This window comes from Hesperophylax consimilis, chromosome 29 (assembly GCF_061612785.1).
Source record: "Hesperophylax consimilis isolate HC1 chromosome 29, BYU_Hcon_1.0, whole genome shotgun sequence".
Taxonomy (NCBI): Eukaryota; Metazoa; Arthropoda; class Insecta; order Trichoptera; family Limnephilidae; genus Hesperophylax; species Hesperophylax consimilis.
Window position 1 is genome coordinate 20,752,914 of NC_142864.1, and position 27,249 is coordinate 20,780,162.

The 27,249-nt window shown below is 35.7% G+C and overlaps 1 protein-coding gene and 1 long non-coding RNA gene across 2 annotated transcripts; one reads left to right on the top strand and one right to left on the bottom strand.

Annotated features, from left to right (window-relative positions):
* The first annotated feature begins 1,970 nt into the window (after positions 1 to 1,970).
* LOC149409976 (granzyme M-like) lies at positions 1,971 to 25,307 on the top strand. The gene is made up of 9 exons (XM_089649169.1): positions 1,971 to 2,286; positions 9,138 to 9,241; positions 13,040 to 13,151; positions 15,102 to 15,232; positions 21,730 to 21,836; positions 22,242 to 22,379; positions 23,345 to 23,477; positions 23,803 to 23,931; positions 24,868 to 25,307. The coding sequence occupies exons 1-9, from the start codon at positions 2,217 to 2,219 to the stop codon at positions 25,021 to 25,023; spliced, it is 1,080 nt and encodes a 359-aa protein (XP_089505295.1). The 5' UTR covers positions 1,971 to 2,216; the 3' UTR covers positions 25,024 to 25,307.
* LOC149409977 (uncharacterized) lies at positions 19,149 to 21,706 on the bottom strand. The gene is made up of 3 exons (XR_016305087.1): positions 19,588 to 21,706; positions 19,405 to 19,485; positions 19,149 to 19,317 (listed from the first exon to the last, which is right to left on the bottom strand). It is a non-coding gene; the product is annotated as an uncharacterized LOC149409977 (long non-coding RNA).
* Positions 25,308 to 27,249: the final 1,942 nt, after the last annotated feature.

The window sequence follows — 27,249 nt, forward strand, 5'->3', positions numbered from 1 at the left end:
ATGACACAATAAGTCACTTGTGGGTAGGGTTGTCAGATGGTATCCAAAAGGAGGACATGTCCTCCTTTTCCATGTTTTGTCCTCCCGTCCTCCCTTACCTACTGTAAGTAGGACATGTCCTCCTTTTTGCTAAACATCGGGCGGGACTGGCGGGTTATTTTTAAAGTGTTTACAAGGCTTGTGAAGATTACTTTATGGAATGGGTAAAAAACCTTGGAAGATTTCAAATGTTTTGAGTGGATGACATTGCTGAAAGAGAACGAAAACCTAGAATATGATGATTTAGTTTCATGCATTGAATTCTTGAGCATCATAGGTGTAGATCAATTTTGTAACTTGATTTCATTTCTTAAATCAAAATCAGATGAATATGAAGCATATTATGATTTGAAGTTGCACGATCAGTGGACAATCTACTTCAAAAGTGTTGAAAACATTGAATGTTTCTCAGAACTGCTCAAGATCTGCGAGTTTTATTTTTGATTAATACTCAGTGGAGCAAAAAGAGGAATAGACTAAGTGTGCAGTCAGTTAAATCTTTAATTCTTACTTAATACAACTTCAAAAACATGACATGTGAAGATTTTTATAATTATTTGTTAAAAAACAAAGAACTTCTTTCCAAAATTGGCAACTAAGCTAAATATGATTAAAATAAAGTAAAATAATACAAAAAATCTTTTAATTTCTGAATGTCCTCCTTTTTTACAGAAAATCCTCCATTTTAGGCCCATCTGCCCTCCTTTATCAAATTATCATCTGACAACCCTACTTGTGGGCATGTTTCTTCATTCAAATACTGGCTTAATCGAGGCTTAAATTTCCAATACAAAACTGTATTCACGAAATCCAAATGGGCTGTGGGATGAAGATCTACGATGTCAGGCGAGTGTAAACGAGACGGAGCGTTGTGCTATTAAGCTAAATGGAACATTTGTTTCCATTCAAATTTGTATGGAAAGCACTCCTAATGTTATGCTTTATTTTATGGATAGGGTATATAAAATCATATAAAAAGGTCTTTCAATGTGTCATAAAATGTCCTTGAATGTCGAAACAGCTGTCATACTAAGAAAAACTTGATAAAAACATAAAAATTTGATTTGTGTTAAATTAAAAAAAACCTTTCGCCTTTTATGCCCCTTATACATTATTTTTTTACCAATCGATTTTGAGCTCCGGGTTAGCTGTGACGTAATTCGGAGACATTGAAAACTATGTGTCGTCATTTGATGAAAATTACCTTAGCGCTACACTCACACAACACTTTGCATTGCATCCCTTTTTAGAAGTTGAAATTCATTTAACCTTTCATTTATTTTACAAAAATCGAAAAAAGCGATTTAAATCTTTTTGAAGAGCGTTTTGGCGTCCAGTATTGGACAAAGGCTTTGATTTTTTTCTCAGATTTCTCGCGAATCTTGGGCGGGTCACGCCGCACAGTGGACACTGTGGATTAAAATGAATCATCAACATAAAAAAGTTTTTTTTTCAACTTTGACGATTTAAAAAAAAAAAAAAAAGTTGCGTCACAATACGAAGTATGTCAAAAAAATACAAAATAAATAGTAGTATATCTGTGTGTAAGGAAATAATGGCCAACCTTATGATTCCAGAGATAGCCTCATTTTTAATGTCAGTGCCATACAAATTTTTCTTAAAAAAATTATAACTCCTTCATTTGTACACGCAATTGCTTCATACGAAATTTTACAGCATAGTAATGATCAGCAGAATCCATTTCTAGCCAAAAAAAATGCCTTTGAAAATTCAAGTCTCTATGTATATAAAACGCGATTTTCAGCCCACTGTGCGCCGGCTCATCTAAATTTGTGAATTTCATATTAAAATTCCTCATTCCACCCTGGCTTCTGCTTTGTTCGACTTCGTCATAGTGAAAAACCGGAATTGCCAGTTTGTAAAGCCATTACATTCAAAAATCAAAACAATTATTGGTATATTTTAACATCCTCCAGTCTGCTGGAGAGACTGTATGTAGATGTTGACTGTGCGACTGTACGACGTACGTGTCAACATAGGAAAAAACAAAACAACTCAAAACGCGAGTTCATCAGAGAGGTCGTGTGATAGTGATATTATGTAAACATATTGAATGTAAAGAGTGCTCTGATGTAAATAAAAAACAACTTATTCATGCAGTTTTGCTACACTTATTGTATTGCGCAGGAGCCAATAAGTTTAGTTTTACAACGAAAATGAATGCGTTTTATAGTTTGGTGTTTGTTGTTGTGGCTGTCTCCTGTGTATTGGGACAAGATAAGGAAGGTATGTATGGTCAAATTTATATTAAAATCTTTTAGTTATTAGTTCGTCGGTTCCTCTTTTGAACGTCTGCAGAGATAAGTATTCCGTTCTGTAATTACTACCCAACTTCGTCAATATTTTAGTTATTAGTTCGGCGGTTCCTCTTTTGAACGTCTGCAGAGATAAGTATTCCGTTCTGTAATTACTACCCAACTTCGTCAATATTTTAGTTATTAGTTCGGCGGTTCCTCTTTTGAACTTTTGTAGAGATAAGTATTTCATTCTGTAGTTATACTACCCGACTTCGTCAATATTTTAATTATTAGTTCGGCGGTTCGTCTTTTGAACTTTTGTAGAGATAAGTATTTCATTCTGTAGTTATACTACCCGAATTCGTCAATATTTTAGTTATTAGTTCGTCTGTTCCTCTTTTGAACTTTTGTAGAGATAAGTATTCCATTCTGTAGTTACTACCCGACTCCGTCACTTTTTAAATACTATTTGAATTTAACTTTTGTTTTCGGTAATGAATGAATGCAAATCTTAGGACGGGTTGTTTCGGAGAATTTGAACAATTCATCAAATTTCAACGTTCATTTTCGGGTTCTGTGAAAGACTTATTCAAGTTCTGTTTTTATATCATTGTAGGCTAGTTGCTTGACAAAACTGAAATAAAAACAGAACTTGAAAAAATCTTTCACAGTACTTGAAAATGAACGTTGAAATTTGATGAATTGTTCAAATTCTCCGATACAACCCGTCCTTAGAAGCGGAAATTAACCCACTTCTCGGCATCCGATGGAGCCGAAACTCAGCAGATGGACATTATATCAATTGTTGGTTGGAATCACGTACACAGACGCGGACGCGCTGATAAAATTAATAAATCGAAATGAAACATGAAGTGGTAAGTATACATTTGTACCACGAATTACGGGAAAGGAACGAATCAACTGCAAGCGGCGTTTCGTCCCATTTGCGGTTGCTTCGTTTCTTTCCCATAAGTTAATGTTCAGTTCGGCTGTTCGGCAGTTCGGCTGTTCGGCAGTTCGGCTGTTCGGCTTGCGGATGTATACGTAATTAATCATTTCCATGAAATCGGGTGACGTTACAGCAGTTAATATATTATATCGACTACAGTTCAATCCTCACTTTAAAATGGAAGCATCATAGTAAAAAACTTTGTTTTGTTTTTTTTTAGATTTATTTATTTGTCGAATTGCTTTATTTTTTTCCAGTTCAGTGGAAATCGTCTTTAAAAATATTTAATTCCAGAACTAGAATGGTCACCTAAATTACATACTAATTATAACTACATTACAATATGACAATACGATGATTACCTAAGTAAATACATTACTAATATGATTTAAGATTTTCACGGCCAAAAGTATTTTTGTTTTTCGTTTTTGGGGTGTTATGCCGTGTTATTATAACAAATAACACATCTGCCCTGATGATGGACACTGCAATGCTGTCCGAAACGTTGGCTAAAGAAGGAGTTAGCGCAATACGGCATAACACCCCAAAAACAAATAACAAAAAAATACATTACTGTACATATTAAACAATTTCATTTTTCTATGACGGTATCTAATAGTAAATGTTTTAAAATATTTGAAGTGGAGAGTTCGGGACTTTTCTTCGGGATGTCTGGTCACGTTACGCATGACGCATGGCGCATGACGCATGGCGCATGACGCATGGCGCATGACGCATGGCGTGCCTTTTGGCGTGGAGAATTGATCGGTTAAGTAGGTAGGTACTATCGTTATTGCTTTCCGGACATTAGTTCGCATCTAATTCTACCACTATTTTACACTTTTGTTATTTCTAAATTTAAAATTTCTTTATTTCCTCGTGTTCTCTTCTTCTGTTTTCTTTCTAAGGACGGGTTGTTTCGGAGAATCTGAACAATTCATCAAATTTCAACGTTCATTTTCAAGTTCTGTGAAAGACTTTTTAAAGTTCTGTTTTTATTTCAGTTTTGTCAAGCAACTAACCTACAATGATATAAAAACAGAACTTGAATAAATCTTTCACAGAACCCGAAAATGAACGTTGAAATTTGACGAATTGTTCAAATTTTCCGAAACAACCCGTCCTAACTGTGTTTGTGTATACCTGATTATTCTCATAATCTATCTGTCTATGTAAAGAAGAGTGTCTGTACGGGCGTCACAGATCTGATTGTTATACCACTTGGCTTTCAAAGTAAGACGGAAATTACTGTCTACATCAGATTTAGAAAAAAAACTCTGGTTAAAGTCCGGGCAACGCCGGGGAATTAAGCTAGTCTATCTATCTATTTTTATAATAGGTATATAATAGGTATCTATCTATTTATATTTATATAATAAGGTATACATAGATTTAGTAGAAAGTATACAGAATAAAATTTCGAAACATTTACTCAAGAAATACAACAATACTACAAATAATATGTTAACTTTACAAAAAAGACGCACATTGTCAGACCTGTTGTTTCTACATAATCTGCTAAATAATAAAATCGATAAGTCCCGAATTGCTATCCGTCATTGGTTTAAATGTTCCAACGAGGCGTACCAGGCACACTACACTATTTCATATTGAAGCCAACAATACCAATGCAGCAAACAATTCAGTAATTACTCGCGCAATCACAACATACACCCATTACGAAAAATTACTACATTTAGACATCTTTCATGATTCCTTTCTAACATACAAAACTTATCAAATTTCTTAGCATGACATATTTCAAAAATATTTTCACATCATTTTTCAAAACTACTATTTATTAACAGTCAATTACAATTCGTGAGCTTATTATAATTCTTGTTTTCAATTAATTTATTATTTATTATTTATTATTTTTATTATTATCCACACACTTCCTTCCTTTTATAACAATCTCAGGCGAAATTACGTAATGATATTTTATGGACATACGTAATAGGTACTACAACTATGTAATAACTAAAAATATCTAATTGTATCTAACTGTACTGTGTATGTCTTAACAAATAAATAAATAAATATATATAAAAAATAGTGTCTATGATGATGGAATTTTGCGCACTTGACCTTCAAAACAAAAGAAAAGCCCACTAGGGCGTTTAATAAATAAACATATAAAATACTTGCGGCACGTTCCTGTGGCCCCGCGGTGTAAGCCGTGTTTATTGACCAGATCTGAATAGCCAGGTACTCCCCCACCTTCCTCTTCCCCGTATCCACCCCTCCCCACTAACTTCAGCCTCACAACATACCCCAATTGAGGATGCCATAGTCTCACTGGCTCCAGACGGTTGAGAATAGATAAGATGGCCAACGCAGAATAGGGTCATTTCATTGTTTTTTTATTCTAGAAAAGAATTACGATACTGAAGTTATACTTAGTTTAATTTTACGCTGACGAATAAATTTTATGTAACGATTTAAAATGTCCCATTTTCTTGCCGCCTCAGCAACATGACAGTTTTTAACCGGCCAACGTTGGCATTTAACCGGCCAACGTTGGCATTTAACCGGCCAACGTTGGCATTTAACCGGCTAACGTTGGCATTTAACCGGCCAACGTTGGCATTTAACCGGCCAACGTTGGCATTTAACCGGCCAACGTTGGCATTTAACCGGCCAACGTTGGCATTACATTCGGCATCAGGTTAGAATTTTTCTCAGGCTCTATATGGCGCCGAACGGGCTAAAATTTTGGATCCGTATTAAGAATTGAAATAAATGACAAAATCTGCGTAAAGTAACATTTGCCGAAAAATCAAAATTCTTATGAGCATAAATGCAAGACTTCGAACTGCTTCAAAGCCGTTTCGCAGACTCTATGGCGCCAAACGGACAAACTTTTTGGATATTTACTAAATTTACTTGATGGTCTGAAGTAGAATAAATGATAAAATCTGCATAAAGTAGTATTTTTGGAAAAATCAACCTTCTTACAAAATCATCATTCTTACAGGCGTAAACGCAAGACTTGGGGACAAACTTGGAAAGCCGTTTACTCGGGCTTTTGGCGCCGAACGGACTGAAATTTTAGATACCTATTATAATCTGAAATTGCCATTGGGATATTCACTTCAATGCGTAAATCAAGGTTGAGTTTTTAATTTAAAGAAATTTCATAATAACAGGTACTTAAATATATAAATATTTTAAAGAATGATTATGAATACACTTCTGAGCTTGTGCAAATATTATATAACTGAATTTGTTAATAAAAGATATATTGAATTTATGAAATAACTTTATTGAGTAATACCTCAAATTGTAATATTTAATTATTGAAGACAATATTAGCGATTTTTAAACGAAAATCTGAAACAGAAAAATCAGAAAAGGATACGGTCACATCTAGGTGCCCAGGCAAGGCAAGGGTCCTGGGATCGAGTCCTAGATGTGACCGTATCCTTTTCTGATTTTTCTGTTTCAGATTTTCGTTTAAAAATCGCTAATATTGTCTTAAATAGTTAAAAAGATATATTTTGGTAAAAAAAACAAGAGGAACGTTACTGTGTATATGGAATTTCGAAAAAGTTTACATAAAGCCCTGGCAGCGCCGGGGACTTCAGCTAGTAAAAAATAAAATAAAAATCTTGATGGGTTACTTGCGTCGCCAGTTCTCCCGAGGACAAGAGTCATTGGTCCTTCGACACCGAATCCGATGGCTTTTGTGGAGGGCGCAGCAAACGAACATATTAAAAAAAGATTGAAATCTAGAAAATATATTAGGCTTACATGCCTTATTATATAATTAACTTGAATGGAAGTATACTTACAAAGTTTTTGATAGTATATTTTTTTGTCAATTATAAATATTATTACGAACAAAGCAATGAGCTTGGTTTCAAAATAAGAATTGCGAAAGACTTTTGTAATACATGACATCTACCTTATTTTTTTGTATACTTCTTTAGTCCGGATCCGAATAGAGTATATCTCAGATATTTGGTCACTGCACTATAAGGTTCACTCAGATTCTATTGAAAAAATTCAACACAAAATTATAAACTTAATACTCCTATTGAAAATATAAATTATATGTATCTAATGAAAAATTAATAAAGCTGTCCGCCTGAAGATTAGTATCGTATGTCATTTTTCTTTTTAAAATCATTAATTCACTTGACAGCCCTGCACTATTACAATTGAATTCATGTTCCTAAGAGAGCCACATGAACTAAAACACCGCAATTCACCGCAACAATAACGTCAATACCATTTTTTATAAACTCCCTTACACATATTAGGTAACCAATATGCAGAAATAGCAGGTATTTTTAATAGCAACGAAAGAACTCACAAAATTTTCACAAATTTTAGAAAATAGTTATTAGTTAACACTTTGTTTCCTATATATTTTTTTATACTGCTTGCTTCAAATGTCTTATAGTGTTGGCTAACGGATGTATTATTTTAAATAAAAATGTTATTTTTAATTGTCAAGTCTCTGACAGCCCTGAACTGTGTACTTATAATCTAATGTTTCACATTACTGTAAAAGCCTTTTATGGCGTTTAATAAATAAATAAATAAATAAATAGCTTGATTTTAAATATTTGTTGAAAATTTAGTTATAATAATATTTATTTATATTGGGTCTTTACGGACGATCTCACTTGCGTGACAGCAATCCAGTTCCAATTCCAAATAGGTACAATAGGTACAATGACAAAAATCTACTCAGATATTTATGATACTTTTTATTTTTTTTATTATTATTTTTTTTATTTTTTTATTTATTTATTTTATTATTTATACCCGCTAAACTGCTGAAGCAGTTTGTCAGCAGGTCAGTTTAACATAATATATTATCAAAGCATACAAAAAGCGAGAAATCACAATATTTAAAATAGATACAGAAGAATTTAAATAAGAACTTAAATAATCACAAAAACAGAGCCATATATAAAAAAGAAACAATAGAATAACTTTTAACTTACTACAATACAAAATAATAAAATACAAAGACAGTCAGTTGTAACACAGGCAAATTACTCATATTCATATGTATATATATATATATGCATAAGACTATAAACAATATCAGTATAAAAAAGCTTGATCTATTAACCATTTTTTAATTTAATTTTTTAATTCGGGGGTGCAATTTGATTGAATTTTTATGTCTATTGGAATCTTATTAAATATGGTAGGCACAAGATAAAAGAAAGTCCGTTTGATTAATTTGCATATACCTAAATAAAGCTTCAAAAACAAAATAATAAAATTACAAAATTATGTCAAAGCTCTTCAAATGACAAATAGTACAAAGAGAGGCAAGATACAGGTTACAAAAATAGAGATACAGGAGACACAAATGGAGACACAGGAGACACAAATGGAGACACAAGTTATAAATTATATAATTTGCGCAAAATATTTTTTAGCAACAGCAGAGCATTTTTTCTGAATCCGTTTACCGACGAAAATGTCTACCTCAGCACATTCTATCTTATTATAAAGTCGACACCGTTTGGTCAGAGGGCTAAAATATGCGATATTATTTTTGAATGAATTCAGGTGAAACATGCTGTAGCGTCTTAAACAATTGGAATTGGGAGCATTTATTATAATATTGCTAAGACATAATGCAGTATCAAGATGGTCGTGAATTTTTTTGTGTAAATATATTATGTCAGTCAGTTGCCTTCTAATTTTAAGTGTATTCATCTTGAAGTATCAAGACGTACGTCGTAAGATCTAAGATGGTTATGTCGACCACATTTAATAGATAAGAACCTTAGCATTAAAAAAAATACGTTATTATTTTTTCACTGAATAATTGTTTTGTAATCCTTTTTTTTGTACGAAAATGTTTTATTCTGCATTTAAAGGTACTTGTACCGTAAATAAATAAATAATGACTTTTCCAGGAGATGACTGCACATTGAGTCTGACTGGGGAGCCCGGAGTCTGCGTTTCTTATCCCGACTGTAAAAGCGCAATACAAACAGCCCAGTATGGAATACTTCCGCAGGTAAAAATAAACTTTAGTTGCCTTATGGAAGATTTAGCTCAAATCGAAATAGGCTGCCTGCGGGAAAATACGTTTCTTTCCAGAGTAGGATTGGGACTCATTTACAAATGTCACGCTCTTCACTGACCTTCTTCTCCCGTCTCAATCCACCTCTCTCTCGATTTATCGTTTTAATCCGACAGTTATGTATGCTAAATTACGTTTAAAAAACATACGTTTCTTCCCAGAGTAGGATTGGGACTCATTCACAAATGTCACGCTCTCCACTGACCTTCTTCTCCCGTCTCAATCCACCTCTCTCTCAATTTATCGTTTTAATCCGACAGTTATGTATGGAAAATTACGTTTAAAATACGTTTCTTCCCAGGGTAGGATTGGGACTCATTTACAAATGTCACGCTCTCCACTGACCTTCTTCTCCCGTCTCAATCCACCTCTCTCTCGATTTATCGTTTTAATCCGACAGTTATGTATGCTAAATTACGTTTAAAATACGTTTCTTCTCAGAGTAGGATTGGGAATCATTCACAAATGTCACGCTCTCCACTGACCTTCTTCTCCCGTCTCAATCTACCTCTCTCTCGATTTATCGTTTTAATCCGACAGTTATGTATGCTAAATTACGTTTAAAATACGTTTCTTCTCAGAGTAGGATTGGGAATCATTCACAAATGTCACGCTCTCCACTGACCTTCTTCTCCCGTCTCAATCTACCTCTCTCTCGATTTATCGTTTTAATCCGACAGTTATGTATGCTAAGCCAGAGTAAAGTTGGCCTCTCAGAAGCTGGGCGTACTGTACAGGGCCCGCAGATACTTTAATAGTACACAACTGCTCACCCTGTACAAATCGCAAGTGCGCCCTACTGTCGAATTTGGCAGCCATCTCTGGTCTGGAGCCCCAAAATACCTGAAAAAAACCCTTGACTCTGTGCAGAAACGGGCGGTCCGTTTGATAGATTCCCCAATCTTAACAAACGGACTGCAATCTTTAGAGCACAGGCGTCAGGTAGGTATGCTGTCCTTGTTCTATCGGTATTACAATGGAAGATGCTCTGAGGAACTAGCGTCATTGATCCCTTCGGCACCGGTGCGTAGTCGGGATACACGCCAAACGCGCGCCCAACATTTGTACACAGTTGACACTTGTCACATGAGAACGGGTCGCTTCTACGATTCGTTCTTAAGTTCAACAGCTCGGCTGTGGAACGAACTGCCGGCCTCTGTGTTTCCTCCCTCCTACAACATGGGACTCTTCAAGACCCATGTTCACTCCTTCCTCTCCAAAAAAAGACCCTCCACACAGCATCCCCAAAGATGACATAGGCCCCGAGAGAAATTATTTTCTTCAGGGCCTCCTGTGTGGAGTAAATATAAAAAAAAAATGCTAAATTACGTTTAAAATACATACGTTTCTTCCCAGGGTAGGATTGGGACTCATTCACAAATGTCACGCTCTCCACTGACCTTCTTCTCCCGTCTCATTCTACCTCTCTCTCGATTTATCGTTTTAATCCGACAGGTATGTATGCTAAATTACGTTTAAAATACATACGTTTCTTCCCAGGGTAGGATTGGGACTCATTCACAAATGTCACGCTCTCCACTGACCTTCTTCTCCCGTCTCAATCTACCTCTCTCTCGATTTATCGTTTTAATCCGACAGTTTTGTATGCTCAATTACGTTTAAAATACGTTTCTTCTTAGAGTAGGATTGGGAATCATTCACAAATGTCACGCTCTCCACTGACCTTCTTCTCCCGTCTCAATCTACCTCTCTCTCGATTTATCGTTTTAATCCGACAGTTATGTATGCTAAATTACGTTTAAAATACATATGTTTCTTCCCAGGGTAGGATTGGGACTCATTCACAAATGTCACGCTCTCCACTGACCTTCTTCTCCCGTCTCAATCTACCTCTCTCTCGATTTATCGTTTTAATCCGACAGTTTTGTATGCTCAATTACGTTTAAAATACGTTTCTTCTTAGAGTAGGATTGGGAATCATTCACAAATGTCACGCTCTCCACTGACCTTCTTCTCCCGTCTCAATCTACCTCTCTCTCGATTTATCGTTTTAATCCGACAGTTATGTATGCTAAATTACGTTTAAAATACATACGTTTCTTCCCAGGGTAGGATTGGGACTCATTCACAAATGTCACGCTCTCCACTGACCTTCTTCTCCCGTCTCAATCTACCTCTCTCTCGATTTATCGTTTTAATCCGACAGTTATGTATGCTAAATTACGTTAAAAATACGTTTCTTCCCAGGGTAGGATTGGGACTCATTCACAAATGTCACGCTCTCCACTGACCTTCTTCTCCCGTCTCAATCCACCTCTCTCTCGATTTATCGTTTTAATCCGACAGTTATGTATGCTAAATTACGTTTAAAATACGTTTCTTCTCAGAGTAGGATTGGGAATCATTCACAAATGTCACGCTCTCCACTGACCTTCTTCTCCCGTCTCAATCTACCTCTCTCTCGATTTATCGTTTTAATCCGACAGTTATGTATGCTAAATTACGTTAAAATACGTTTCTTCCCAGGGTAGGATTGGGACTCATTTGCAAATGTCACGCTCTCCACTGACCTTCTTCTCTCGTCTCAATCCACCTCTCTCTCGATTAATCGTTTCAATCTTACAGTTATGTATGCTAAATTACGTTTTAAATACGTTTCTACTCAGAGTTGGATTGGGACTCATTTACAAATGTCACGCTCTCCACTGACCTTCTTCTCCTTTCTCAATCTACCTCTCTCTCGATTTTTCGTTTTAATCCGACAGTTATGTATGCTAAATTACGTTAAAAATACGTTTCTTCCCAGGGTAGGATTGGGACTCATTTGCAAATGTCACGCTCTCCACTGACCTTCTTCTCTCGTCTCAATCCACCTCTCTCTCGATTAATCGTTTTAATCCGACAGTTATGTATGCTAAATTACGTTAAAAATACGTTTCTTCCCAGGGTAGGATTGGGACTCATTTGCAAATGTCACGCTCTCTACTGACCTTCTTCTCTCGTCTCAATCCACCTCTCTCTCGATTAATCGTTTTAATCCGACAGTTATGGATGCTAAATTACGTTAAAAATACGTTTCTTCCCAGGGTAGGATTGGGACTCATTTGCAAATGTCACGCTCTCCACTGACCTTCTTCTCTCGTCTCAATCCACCTCTCTCTCGGTTAATCGTTTCAATCCGACAGTTATGTATGCTAAATTACGTTTAAAATACGTTTCTTCTCAGAGTAAGATTGGGAATCATTCACAAATGTCACGCTCTCCACTGACCTTCTTCTCCCGTCTCAATCCACCTCTCTCTCGATTAATCGTTGTAATCCGACAGTTATGTATGCTAAATTACGTTTAAAATACATACGTTTCTTCCCAGGGTAGGCTTGGGACTCATTCACAAATGTCACGCTCTTCACTGACCTTCTTCTCCCGTCTCAATCTACCTCTCTCTCGATTTATCGTTTTAATCCAACAGTTATGTATGCTAAATTACGTTTCTTCTCAGAGTAGGATTGGGAATCATTCACAAATGTCACGCTCTCCACTGACCTTCTTCTCCCGTCTCAATCTATATCTCTCTCTCGATTTTTCGTTTTAATCCGACAGTTATGTATGCTAAATTACGTTAAAAATACGTTTCTTCCCAGGGTAGGATTGGGACTCATTTGCAAATGTCACGCTCTCCACTGACCTACTTCTCCCGTCTCAATCCACCTCTCTCTTGATTTATCGTTTTAATCCGACAGTTATGTTTGCTAAATTTTTGATTTTTTTCAGTTATGTTCGATGTCCGGAAAAAAAGCAATAGTGTGTTGCAAGCTCACCAGTTGTCTACCCCTGCCGTCCACTGCAGTTCACATTCCGCTCTCTGGATACAAAGCCTGGGACTGTACGTAATGGCCCCTTTCTACCTGTTATCTGTTATTAATTAGTACCTCTTAAAACCTGTTTGGTTATGTCCGCTAATATCTAGACTTATTTGCAAGGAGAAGAATTTTCAGAAATCTGTAACAAAGATTTCAATTTTCTTTATTCAGTGCATTGCATATACAAGGGGTGCTATGTATGGGTATTGTCTCTGTGAAAAGGTAGTTTTGGTTACAGAAATATTGCATTTTATATGCGTGTATGTGCATCTTTTTGTGTAGAGTTTACCAAACTATTTTCCAGATTTGGATGAGAATTGTCTTGATGTATAGTTGGCAAATGTAGACAGTCCTAGAAGACTGCGACTTAAAAAGTGGCTCTGATATTTATTTATTTATTTTTTCATGTTCTCCGTAAAACGGTTATTCACCAATACATTATGGAGAAGATTACAAATTAGACAAAAATATAGCAAAACACATAAAAAGGTCAGTTTCACTACTTTGTGACATACGTCAAAAGATAATTGTTAAACTGCCTGTAGGTTACGTTAAAAATGTCGATGGTCAATGCAGACTCGTTGAGCAGTTCAGTCGCTCTGTTGACTGGGGCGTTCTGATAGGCAGAAGTCCTCGCTTTTGGATCATAAAAAAGGGTATGGGACCTTCCACGAGTATACTTGTCTGGGACATATAAGTTAATCTCTTTCAAAATAGGTGGATTATGTATAGTTCCAGAGATTATCTTAAAAAAATGTTTTCCTAAAAATATTTTTCGACGGGCTTCTAATGTATTAAGATCGAGCGTTCCTGCTAAGAATAAGGATGGATACAGGAAAGGGTAGTACATATATTCCCTCATATATAGGTAACGCATGAATCTCTTTTGTACTTTTTCTATTTCGAGAATATGGTTTTGCTCAGAAGGGGCCCAAATAATGGAGCTATATTCCAAGATACTGCGAACAAGTGCTTCATACGTTCTTCGGATTGCGATTACGTTGGTTAATGATCTTGAATTACGAAGAACAAATCCAAGCATTTTGTTGGCACGGGAGACAATATCAGATATATGGGATTTGAAAGAGAGATTTGCTTCAAAAATTACGCCAAGGTCTCGAATCTCATTTTTACGTGTTAATTCATGTTTATTAATGTGGTAGGGGAACAGGAATGTATCTTTGGACCTTGTAAATGTAACGACACTGCATTTCTGAATACTGAAGGGTAAGTTGTTCAGTTCCGACCATTTGACAAGAGAATCAAGATCGTTCTGCAGAAGAATGGAATCGATGTAACTTTTGATTGCTTTGAAAAGTTTTATATCGTCAGCAAAAAGGAGATATTTTGAGTGGTTTATAGTGTTGCCAATGTCATTGATGAATAAGAGAAAGAGAAGGGGTCCTAGATTCGATCCCTGGGGAATCCCGGAGTTAGTTTTGTATTCGTGAGAGATATGGTGTCCGTAACTGACATACTGACGACGATTGCGTAAGTAGCTAGCCACAAAAGCGAGGAAATTCTGAGAGAATCCGATGTCACTTAATTTTTTTAATAAAATATCATGGTCGACTTTATCAAATGCTTTCTCGAAGTCTGTATAAATCACATCAACAGGTACAAAATTTTCAAATGAATTATTAATATAGGTAATGAGATATATTATATTGTTTCATATTCAACCCTAACATCATATTTAATCTTCATGGTGCATCTTTTATTCTATTAAAGCCACAGACATCCAAACTGATCCTAACCCAACCCATCAGTTAAAGGGAAACTAACCAAGTTGCGAGGATCGGGGAGGTGGCATGATTGTCTCCCTTTCCGTGGTTTGTCAATAAACAAATCTGACAATATACAGCCAACTCGCATTGTAATATCACTATTTAGTCGTGCAACAATATTTCTACTCATAAATCGGAAAACAAAAGTTAGGGCTTGCTTATGTATGGTTTGGTGAATGATTACAGACTGCATATCACTGGCGGAAAAGGCTTTTCCTTGCTCCGCTAAAGGATGGAAGAGAGGGAATATCTGCTCACCACTTCCTGACCCTAACCAAAAAGATGGCCCCGTCAAAGAAGGACAACTGCCGCACCTGGTATGCTCACAATCCCAATTGTTGCAAGATATCTTTGTATCTAGCACGCTCGATTGCACAAATCTTTCACTTCTTCGAATGATGGAGAAAGAAGTTCTGTGATAGTCATATTCAAGTTCTGTTATCATCCAAGTATTTTGAAACAACCGTGATGAAATAAAAAAAAAACAGAACTTTAGTGGAGTTTTCACAGAACTTGAATTTTAACTTTGAAATTTTATGAACAGGGTATTTTCACATGAATACAAATAAATGTGTGGAAGTTAATACGTTAATGTTTATTTTTCTGATTATCATTTTCGTACTTAAAATATGTAATGTTAATATTTTTATTCATAATTATTGATCAATGGTGTAACTTAATGCGTAATGGCTGGTAAGACAGCTGTCACCAACGGTGACCGGATAAATCATCAAAATGATAATTCATCACATCTTTAAAAAGTTATACAAAGTCATGGAAAGTAATGAAACAAAAACTTTATTAACTGGGTTAAATAGGTTAGGTTTAAATTTTTTTTTTTCATCATTTCTAATGACTTTATATCACTTTTTAAAGGTGTGTTGAATTGTCGATATGTTGATTTATCATGGAACCGTCACCAACATTCACGGATTAAAGGGAACATGTCGTTTTGGTGGCAAAACGAAAATAAATCGTTGTAATAAAAATAAAAGTAAAATAGCTTCACAATCGTATTTTTTGCATAATTTTATTCGAGAACATAAACACAACAGTGCAAATACCCTATTGTTCAAATTCTGTGAAAGAATCCTTTAGACCACATTCGTGCACAATATATTTATGTAGTCAGGTCCACGTCTTCCTACGGAGAAGGAACCCTGACAGCTTAGTAGTTGGGTCCACAGTGCTACATAGTTTTTCATGTCAGTTGTCTTTCACTGAGTTCGCCACGATAATATGTCGATAGAAGCAGACTTGCGTCTGGATTTTCTGGATGTGAGGCGGTTGGCCGTGGGGGTAATAAGGTCATCTTGAAGAGGATTGTAGTACCAGGAGGCTTTGCGGTATCATCAAAATAAAAACCAAACCGAACTTTACATTGGTTACAGACACGGTATGTGAGTTTTATATTACCACCCGCTTTTGCCTTTACGTCTGGAAAATAAACAAAAGTTAACAAACTGATATTCTAGCACAAGTTTACAATATATGGAAAAAGGCCATATAGATAAACAGACTTCTAAGAATCACTAGCGTTCTATGCAATTTAAGCATTACATGTTGGAATGGTTTAAAAATATCTATTTCGAAGGAACTTAGTGATAAAAGTGTATTCATTCTATTTTTAGACATTTGCGGCGTCGAGCGGAGTACCACATGGATCTCATTTGGGATCAATATTGATTTGTTTATTCATCATTGATGAATAAACATAACAATAGCAATACAATAACACAGTGTAATGGACGTCGTTGGCCACATTATTTAAATTTATCAAAATATGTTTTACATTTATAAAATGTGCCTACCCCACGCCACTGGCGAAATCATCACTCCTCGCCACTGTTCATTTTGTTCCCGTTTTCGGCCAAGGCCAGTGTTGCCAAGTTAGCATATTATATGCTAAATTTGGCATAATTACTCCATGTTTAGCATAACTATGCTTTTAGCATATAGCATATTTATTTGGCTTATTTTTACAGAAACATGAAAATAATAAAAACCAATTTTTTAACTAACAAAAATGATATCGATTGAAAAACTGGTGTCTCAATGGAGAAACATAGTTCACATTAAATGGGTATCCTTGACTTCCACTGTAGAGTTTTGGAATGAAGTCATGCAATATAAAGATGCAGCTAATAATAACCCCTTCGATGATTTATGTCAGTTTGCAATGTCTATTTTAACATTGCCGTATTCAAATGCGGACATTGAACGTGTATTTAGCCAAATGAGTCTGGTCAAAACAAAACTCCGAAATCTTTTGGCGGTGAGAACCCCGAATTCCATTTTGTACGTGAGATTTGGCCTAAAGAGAGCAGGAAAGTGCTGTTATTCTTACACTGTTCCTGACGAAGTACTACGCTGCATTGGGACCAAAGAAAGTTACGACTCCGTCTCTCAGCCTTCCACATCAGCTGCTGTTAATGAAGAAGAAGAAGAAGAAGAAGAAGAAGAAAAAGAAGATGAAGATGAAAATATTTGAAGACCCCAAGGCAAGAAGTTGTTAACTTACATTGAAGGCATTCTGAGATATTTAGACTTTTGCGTTTTGCCTTATAATTTTTTATTTGAATGTCATATACAATGTACTGATCCTTCATGGTGTAGTAAACAAACCAAATTTACATTACATTTAGTAATATTAAGTAGTTTTGCAGTCTAAAAGTTAAAATAAACATGTTTTCTACAAAAAAATGTAGTTAACATGTTCATGCCATCTTCAGGGATAGGTGAGGAAGATACAGAATTGAAAGGCAAGAACATGTTAAATTCTTGTTGTTTTATTTAATCAAACAAATTAAACCTTTTTTTGATATAAAGTAACTAAATAATAATTATTATTGAAAAGAAAAGGTAGCAGAGCAAGTGTCAATTTTTTAAAATTTTTGCTTGTGAGACTTTTAAAAAATCCACGATAAAACTCATCCAGGTATGGTAACAATTTTTGGATAACATTCCATTTGGCCGCATCGATTTTTCTGTTATCTCTCACTTTTGATGACAGCATTGGCGGGGAAGATAATGTTTCAAACTTTTTTTTTTAAGATCCACTTCTTTCCAAGGCTCTTCTTCGGAGAGTGATTTTCGATATTTATAAATCCCGAATTCCTTAACTCTTATCCAGCGAATTCCTTTTTGAAAGTTAACCTTTTTTCCGATAGTGTTTTTTGTATTGTGTATAAAGTTCAGATGCCTTTTTCTTATCATGTTTTTGCATTTCAAATGCAGCTTTATACATATTTACATGAACTTGGTCAGATTTTTTGCTATCGCAAGTCCCACAAGTGTCTGTCTTAGGCACACCAAACGACAAGTTGAAATCCTCTGTAAAGATCCTAGTGTAACGATTCAACGAAACAGGGGCATACTCTTTTTCTCCACAAAACATATTATAGAGCTCATACAGTTTTGGGATTGACAAATCGGATGCGAGGTACAATTTATGGGGATTTTTGTTCCTGGAATAATGTGAAGCTTCTGCAAGGAACATATTGATGTGTTCTCTTACTTCTTTAAGCTGGTTATCTGGTGTTTTGTTAGGCCTCGTGCAGTGGCGACCTCTGTGACTTACTGCTGGTGATGAAACTCCTGCAGCTACTTTTCTCCTCGAAATATCTAATCTGCCTCTACCTATTTGGTAAATGGATTGTAAGGCTGGTTTGCAAACTTGTTCATTAATTCCTTGTATTGAAACAGAGTACGTAATATTGCAGGATTGTTTGGCCGAAGTGATCCTGGTTATATTTTTAATATTCATCGATCTCAATAACAAAGTTGATTGGGCTTCTGAATGTAGTGAATAAAACTCTGAAAAGAGTTTTTGCCTAACTTCGGCATTAAATCTTGAATTACATTTCAATCTGCAGTTGCTATCACAAAGATTTTCTTCCAGTTTTGGTGTTTTAGCAGGTTTAAGGCTTTTTTTATAATTAACATAAGAATCACCTCTCATCCTAGCGTCCCGCGCTATTTCTCTTGCTCGCCCTAGCTTGGGCCTCTTCCTACTCTTTTTAGTGCCTGAAAATAATACACACATTCATATCAGTTAGCGAACAGTCAAAAATGATTTTTTTTTAAGTTAATCTGAAATTATGTACCTAGGTACAGCAAGACAAATTACCTTCTAAATGACTGTTTTTCTATATCAGAAACGTTTAAATTGTTTTCAATTTCGCTTTCAGCGTCCTCAGTATATTGCTGCATCTGAAAATAATAATTTAATCTTCATTACATGCAAATCAGTAAAATAAAATTCAATTCAAGTTATAAAGCCTTATCCTCACCAGTTTGATTTAAATATTGAGTATCTCATCGTCCAACAGTACGTATTCCAAAATTATATCTCCTGTACCAGTGGTAGTAGCGATATACTCTAGACTACTCTGATTATCTTCTGAAAATACAAAGTACAATAAAATAATCATTTTTAGTTCAATGTTCAAAAGAATTTAGTGTCACAATAAAGTATTTTTAAGTTTACCTTCCATTAACATGACATCATGTTGAGGTATTCCTAATAATATCCCAAACTCAACACCAGTCAAAGAGTCTTGAACACTTTCTGAAACGAAATATTGTAAAGCATTAATGAAGGAATTCAAAACATAAGAAAACATAAAAGAATATTCAGAGTCACAGAGTAAAACTTTTTTTTTGCATTTACCATCCATTAAAATTACATTATTTTGAGGTATTTCTAAATGCTTCTCAGGTTGTACTAAATTAGTGGACTCTTGAACACTTCCTGAAACAAATTAATAAGCATTACAATAAAAAATTGTTGACTTTTAGACAGAAAAACACCAAAACAAAAATGATCCACCCATTTTCAAACTACTTTAAGGATAAATTAAGATGAACGATAATGTTTTATACAGCTTACCTGATTCCCTGATCGATTTTTGACACATCTTCACCATTTTTTCACCCCTGGAACTCATTTTCGATGATTTTTAAATAAAAAACACGCACTGCAAAACTTTTTAAAACCACCAAGGTAAACGTCAAAGTGAGTGAATAACATGTTAACCATAAAAATCTAAGCCAATGTAGATGGGAAGAAGTTGTTAATTACAGAATTACGGCAAGAACTTGCTAACTTAGTAGTTAACAAGTTCTTGCCCTTATTTTATCAACTTAATGTCACAGAAACACGTAGTTAACATGTTCATCACATTGATTTAAGCATGTTCTTGCCGTTTTTAAGCTCTGGCATGGTGTTCATTGGAAAGAGCGTATGCGAATTAGTTTAGAGAGCATTCTAACTCAATTTTTACGAAAATGTAAGTTAACAACTTCTTGCCTTGGGGTCTTCATTTATATTTTATTTCACTGATTTTATTTCTAAATTAAAATTTGTTAGCTTTTTTTGGCATTTTTTAAAAGTAATTTAGCATTTTTCTTGCATATTTTTCCCATCACTCTATTTCTCAACAAATACTACGTTAAATTTATGTTGGCTTTTTTTTGGGCATTTTTTAAAGGAATTTAGCATATTTCTGGCATATTTTTCCCATCACTCTAGCATTTTGAAGTAGTTGATTTGGCCACATTGGCCAAGGCGGCCTGAAAACTTTGACTCCGAAAGGCATCGATACCGCATCGCGCGCCTACCTCTAGCGAGCGGAACGATATTCAAATTTTACTATGTACATTTTACTAAGAAATATCAATTTATTAAATGTTGCAAATGTCTATATTTTACTTGTACATCTCCTCGGCGGTAGTTAAATAAACACTATTTGCTATGTGCTACTACTGAGGAGATATTAAAAATGATGTTTTTAACATATTTGTATAACCATTTTTGTTCAATAATTTTTACCTTTTTTGCCTGTACAAAAATCCAGGAACCTTGTAGCATAGTGAATCTTTTCTCTTTCTGAGCGCTATGTTACGGGGGACCTGAGAAAAATACTAACATAACCATATTTACAAATTTGATCGCTTCAAGATCATTTTTACACTTTTATTTACAAACTTTTCTTATTTTCTGTCGTATCTTGGCAAAATAGAAAATCTAGTTGTCAAGATACACATTCTTATAACTGCTATGTAATTAAACTATGTAATTGTTATTCAGGCGAGCCTGCAAAATCCTTACAAACTAGCAAATTTAAGCGTCTACCTTCGGCTATACCACCGGCAAAATGAATATGCGACATTTTGCCGGGCATATAAACGCATTACTGGCGCGGATAGAATCCCCACCACTTTTTGACTCACAGCCCAATGTCGGCTTTGAGTCAAGCTTATTGCATATAAGCAGCAACATAAAAAAATAAAAATCAGTTCATCTTTACCACCAAAACAAGCGTTTTATTATCAACAAGTGACTCCTGCCCACCATCTGCCTCACCTCGCCAAGTCTTCTGCTCCAAACCTTCTGGCGTTACCTCATCAAGATCAGCCGGCCCTACTCAGGAAAACCGCCAACGCCAGAAGCGAGCAGAGACGAAAGCACACCCAGTGCCCAACATTCACCAAGCACTGGGTGCGGGAGGCAGATTGTACATAAATTTGTACCACTATCATCATCATCGGCCGTAAAGGAGCATTTTCATCGGTTGAAGACACGGTTTGGAACCGGCGCCCAAATCTACAGTCTTGTGCGGACACTGCGGACTCCCTTCCAGTACACATAGTAAATATTTTTAGTCAAAGTCCTATTTGGTTTGAAGATCTACTAACGATTCAAAGAACGTCAGATTAAATGACATGTTTTAGATGAAATGAAAAAATAAGCAAATCATGTCGAGTGCGAGATCATTAATTGATAGACATTATAACCGTCTTACGTACGCAGGTACTGCTGGGATATGGGGAGGCTCCCGAAATGGGCTGGCACGGGTCTGGGGCTCTCATCAGCGAGGATTGGGTCTTGACAGGAGGGTGGCTGTTAGACTATGTTGGGTAAGCCAACCTTCACTCTTTACCTATATGTACACCTGCTGCCTCCTACAATATGTTCACTCCTTTCTCTCATCGAAAACACCCACGACACAGCATCCTCAAAGATGATATAGGCTCTGAGAGATTTTTTTATTTCTCAGGGTTTCCTGTGTCGAGCTAATGTAAAACAAAGTTGTAACCCGATCACAAACCACCAATGGGTTTGTTTTACAAAAAAAGATTCGACCTTCAGCACCCTTGTTCCGTGATGTCTGTTTAGCGAGCGACCATAGATGTACAAATTTTATCGATATATATATTCAACTAACGTTGACAACATAGATCCATATCGATTCTGTTTAGTTTTTAGTCTTTTTGGACGCGCAATGACGAAATAATAGTCTTCCGTTGTTTGTCTATCTACAGATGGGTGAAGAGAGTGAAGCTGGGCGGATGGACCGAGTCCACAGGCATTGACATCCCGGTGAAAACGAACATCAAGCACCCGAACCACAAGCCGCCCATCTGGTACAACGATATTGGGCTAATACAGCTGGAGAGATCGTAAGTAGTATTGGATCGTATTTAATGTTTAACACGTTAACAATAAAACTATTACTCTTCAGGGTCGTATTTATGCACAGGTCATGTACAGGTTATTAATGAGGCTGCATCATATAGCCCGCACCACGTGGGCTGCAAACACAAATTACGTGAATATATTATAAGTAAATCCTAATTCCTATTATTTAAGACGCCATAGCATGTTTCACCTGAATATATTTACTTTTTTATTCACGCCTTGAAGCGTTTTCCGTAATATACACATTGTTATACCTAAGTTGTTCAGGAGTACAATAATAAGTGCTTAGTATATAACATAATAAACTGAGTATTAACGGTATAAACAAGTACAATACAAGTTATAATAGAAATTTTTAGTGTACAAAGGAGTTAAAAAATTAAATTGATAATAATAATAAAATAATATCGCCTATTTTAGCCCTGTAACTGCACGTACCCGATGGTGTATCACAGGGTTCCTTTCTAAGGCCGTTATTATAAAACGTTGATGCAAATTTTGGCTAAAAAGGAGGTACAAAACGACATAAAAACTAAAAAATAAATCACTATACTTAGCGCCCTTTAGGTGATTTTGCACAAAAACGGCGCTACACAAATCATCAAAAAGTTATTATTACTATTACTTTGAACAATTATACAAAGTAATAGTAATAAATTTTTTAGTCTAAAAAAAAAGTTTAAAAAAAAAATTATTCAAAGTAATAGTAATATTTAATTTTTTGATGATTTGTATAGCGCCGTTTTTGTGCAAAATCACCTAAAGGGCGCTAAGTATTGTATTGTTTTAACATTAGTAGTTTATCTTGCTTGTGTTGGAACCTTCATAACACCAACTTGTTTGCCAAAAGCCGTGCCGTCAATATGAGATATAAGTGGTCTGAAGTGCCACTTTTCCACTTGTCTTTTCACTACACGAGAGGGTCAAGTAATTGTTGATATTACAGGGTCACGTTCTCCAAGACGATCTTTCCCGCCTGCATCCACACTGGAGGCCCCATTCCCGACGATGGCCTCTTCTATGCTGGCTGGTTCGAAGCGCAGGAATACGCCAAGAACTATCTAACAGCTCCGACGATGGTAACATATTGTTGATACTTTTGCCTACATAAAAGCATTTCTCTGAAATCGGATGATTATTCGAAATAAATGTCAGTCAGCATTTGGCAGGGTTGTTAGCGTGATTAATTCCAGTCACTTAGAAGGAAAAGTTCAATCCTCAGTCAAATCCATTTTTTAAGGTTTTAAAATAGATGTATTATAGTAAAAAAAAACTTTTTTCCTGTGCAATACTGAGGCCAAGTGGGGTTTCAAGTCCTTAAACCCCCACCCCTCTCATATACGCCCTTGATTGGTGTGACATCAGCTTTTTTTTAAATAAGTGACTGTTATTGTTGTACTGCAGAAGGCGATGAGGAAGGTTCCCACGGCGGAGTGCAGACAGAAGTACAACGCACACTCTGAGATCCCTCAGGGGGTCAAGGACTCGGAACACGTCTGCAGCCACGTCAAGGATCCCACCTACAGATGTAAGGTAAGGTATCTACTTCATAATCAAGACTTTATAATTTTTAATTTAATCCTTTATGCCTAATCCCCATTCTTTCTTATAGCGGAGCGGAGCGGATAATTTTCTCAGCTATGAACGTAGAGGGCACGGGATCAGTGTATACTAATAATAACAATAGGGTTTGTTATGCTGAAAGTAGTGGGGTGAGGAGGGGGGTGGGGAAGTACCTGGGTATTCACCAAAACGGATAATGTCATTTGATTAAATGATCATCCATCGTTTTGATTCTAACTCGTGGTCTTTCACCAGGGAGATATTAAGATTATCTACCACTTCGAGATGTGTATATACATATTTTTTAATCTTTCTTATTTCAAATATAAATTACCACAACATTGTTGTTGTGGTAATTACCAAATTTCTTTAACCGTGTTTAGTGACTATCTGAATTGCCAGGTGAATCCCAAACTTTTAATTCATTATCTTCTTCATCCCACTATATGAGTGTATCCTTCAGCCTAACAACATAATCCGGTCAGGATGTCATAGTCCGGGCAGTTTGAGATCTTGTTTGTGCGGAAATGACAAGAATTCCGAATACAAGGAGTCCATAGGCGGGTAATGGTAAGGGTTGGTAGGAATCTAGGGGTCAGTGTATCCAGGGTGATGGACGTATGAACCCATTTCTCTCACCGTGGCGGGAATTACGACTGGAGCCTACTTTGGTACATTGATGACTGGGGCACAGATGTTGTTGTAAATTGTTGTGTGAAGACTGAAGACAAGCAGTGCAATGTACCAATGCACGAACCAAGGAACATACTCTGTACAGCACCTTTCTTTATATAACAATAAAAAACGTTTAACGGTTGTGAAGTGATTTTTTATTAGTAAGTATCTTAATATTTATGTAGTAAATAACAAATATTATTGTTAATTTGTGGTTTATTTCGTTCCCAGGGAGCCTTTGGTGGGGCGCTCACCCGTTACAACAAGGAGCGGGTCTCGTGCACTTACTTGCTGTACGCCTTTCATACCTTCAGAAACTGTGATGTCATGGTGACCACGCGCGTGGCGCCATACTTGTCGTGGATAGAAAGCAACGTCTGGCCATAGGAAGTCAAACAACACTACAACTCCATTGAATTGATAACCCCTAGAAGTGTAATCATACCAATTTAAAAAAATATGTATAAGACCTTTCAACCCCAGATAGATTTAATAAATCAAAAAATAAATACAGGTACTTAAAAAAATCGTGAACAATATCAACAAAAAAAGAAAAAAATAAGCTTACTCAAAAATTGAGCCCATAACGCACGTCTATCGGTTATGGCTTCAGTGACTGTTTTGTAAGCCCCAGGTGCTTGAACTCCCGTCACATTTAACATCGTCACAATTAATAATTATAGATTTTTAACTTTTCGCTTCAAAAATTTTAATAGACCCTAACCGACAATTTTCGACCCGTCATATTTTGTTCAAATATTAAGTTGATTAGTCGGCAAGCATTATTATTTCTCTATTTATTTATTATTATTTAGAAACACAAACCAAATGTAATAAAGATTATAAAAAGAAAGCTGTGTTTCCCTACCCGCCTAATTTTATTCCCAACCAGCCCTTACCACCCACTGGTGGTAAATAGCCCTTCACAGAAACAGAAAGAGAAAGACGTTTGGCTTGAGAACGAGAAAAGTTTCAAAGTATTCAAAAGAATAGAGGTGAAGATATCAGAGAACGTGATATAAAAGTTCCGAAGAGAAACAAAAAAACAAGCGAAAAATAGGATAATAGGAAACAAAAGGAATGGAGAAAGAATGTGAAATGAAGACGAAGGGCAAAAAACGGCGAGTGACTGCTGTCAAAGCGGAAGCGAACTGCTGTTGAAGAAAGAAAACCCAGGAATTACAATTTAGAATCTGAAGCATTTCATTATTCGATAGAATATAGTCAGTCAACATCTGAGCGTCGTTATCGGAAAACATTACCAAACTTGCGGAGACTGTGGCTCAAAGAAATTCAAATGTGAGTGAGACTCCAGGCACGTGATGCAAGAGTGGCAAAGTTAGACTGTGTTAAAAATATTATAATTTGGAATATAAAATTTAACACTATAACCTGATTCATTACAATCTCGGGGGTTCAGGCCATCTCTCAAGGAACCATCAAAATGAAAACACTATACAGTTATACCATTTATTTGGCAACATGGTTATGCCAAATTATCATTTTTAACTATTTACAATTTCAATAGCCTTTTCAGTAGTATTTTTTCTTACCTTTATTTCGATTGATAATTTTACGCTGACCTTTATCGTGTATATTATAGTAGGCTTTTACAATTTCGCGTTTTTCAGCTTCAAAAATTATAAACTAGGTACATACATATTTTTATCCAGAATTGGACATTTAACTCTGACTTATGTCATGCATTGGCCAAGGCCTATGCATATTCACGTTTTACATGAGAATTATTTTCTAGATACCATACAAAACATGGACCGTATATACTATTTCTTTACTGTGTTATTATTGTTAAATTATAAATACGATTCTGCTATTTTTTTGGTATTTTTATTTTATGTTATTTTCAATTCTGTGTTATCTGTTTCTGATCCTCATTTTAAGGTAGGATTGGCCTATCGTTTCACCTAGATTTTAAGGTAGGCTACTATTTACTGCCTATAACATTGGTATAATTGTAAGGCTATACTAAAATCCTATCATGTTCATTATCACGGTAATTTGTACCAATGGCTAGTTTCATACCTAAACGGACGCTCCCAGATAATAGCAGTAAACGGTTTCAATTCTGAGATTGTCAATGTACCTTCAGGTGTTCCTCAAGGATCTCACCTGGGACCGTTGCTTTTTACTATATTTATCAATGACATTGTAAAATGCTTTAAGCATGCTAAAGTTTTACTTTTTGCTGATGACATGAAAATATTTCTTTCTATTAACTCTATTACTGAATGTTATAAACTGCAACAAGATCTTAATAGGCTTAATGATTATTGTACTGTCAACTATCTCCACATGAATACTGCCAAATGTTATGTAATAACCTTTACAAAAAATAAAAATAAAATTGAATATAATTACCATATTACAAACAGTCAACCACTCAAAAAAGTCAATCTAATTCGAGACCTCGGTGTACTGATTGACGACAAACTTTCATTCAAGGCACATGTGGATAAGATTGTCAAGAAATCATTGAGCATGTTAGGATTTTTATTCCGTATTGGAAAGGAATTCAACAATATCCATACACTCAAAATTTTGTATTACTCTTACGTCCGTAGTCATCTTGAGTACGCTTCTGCCATATGGAAT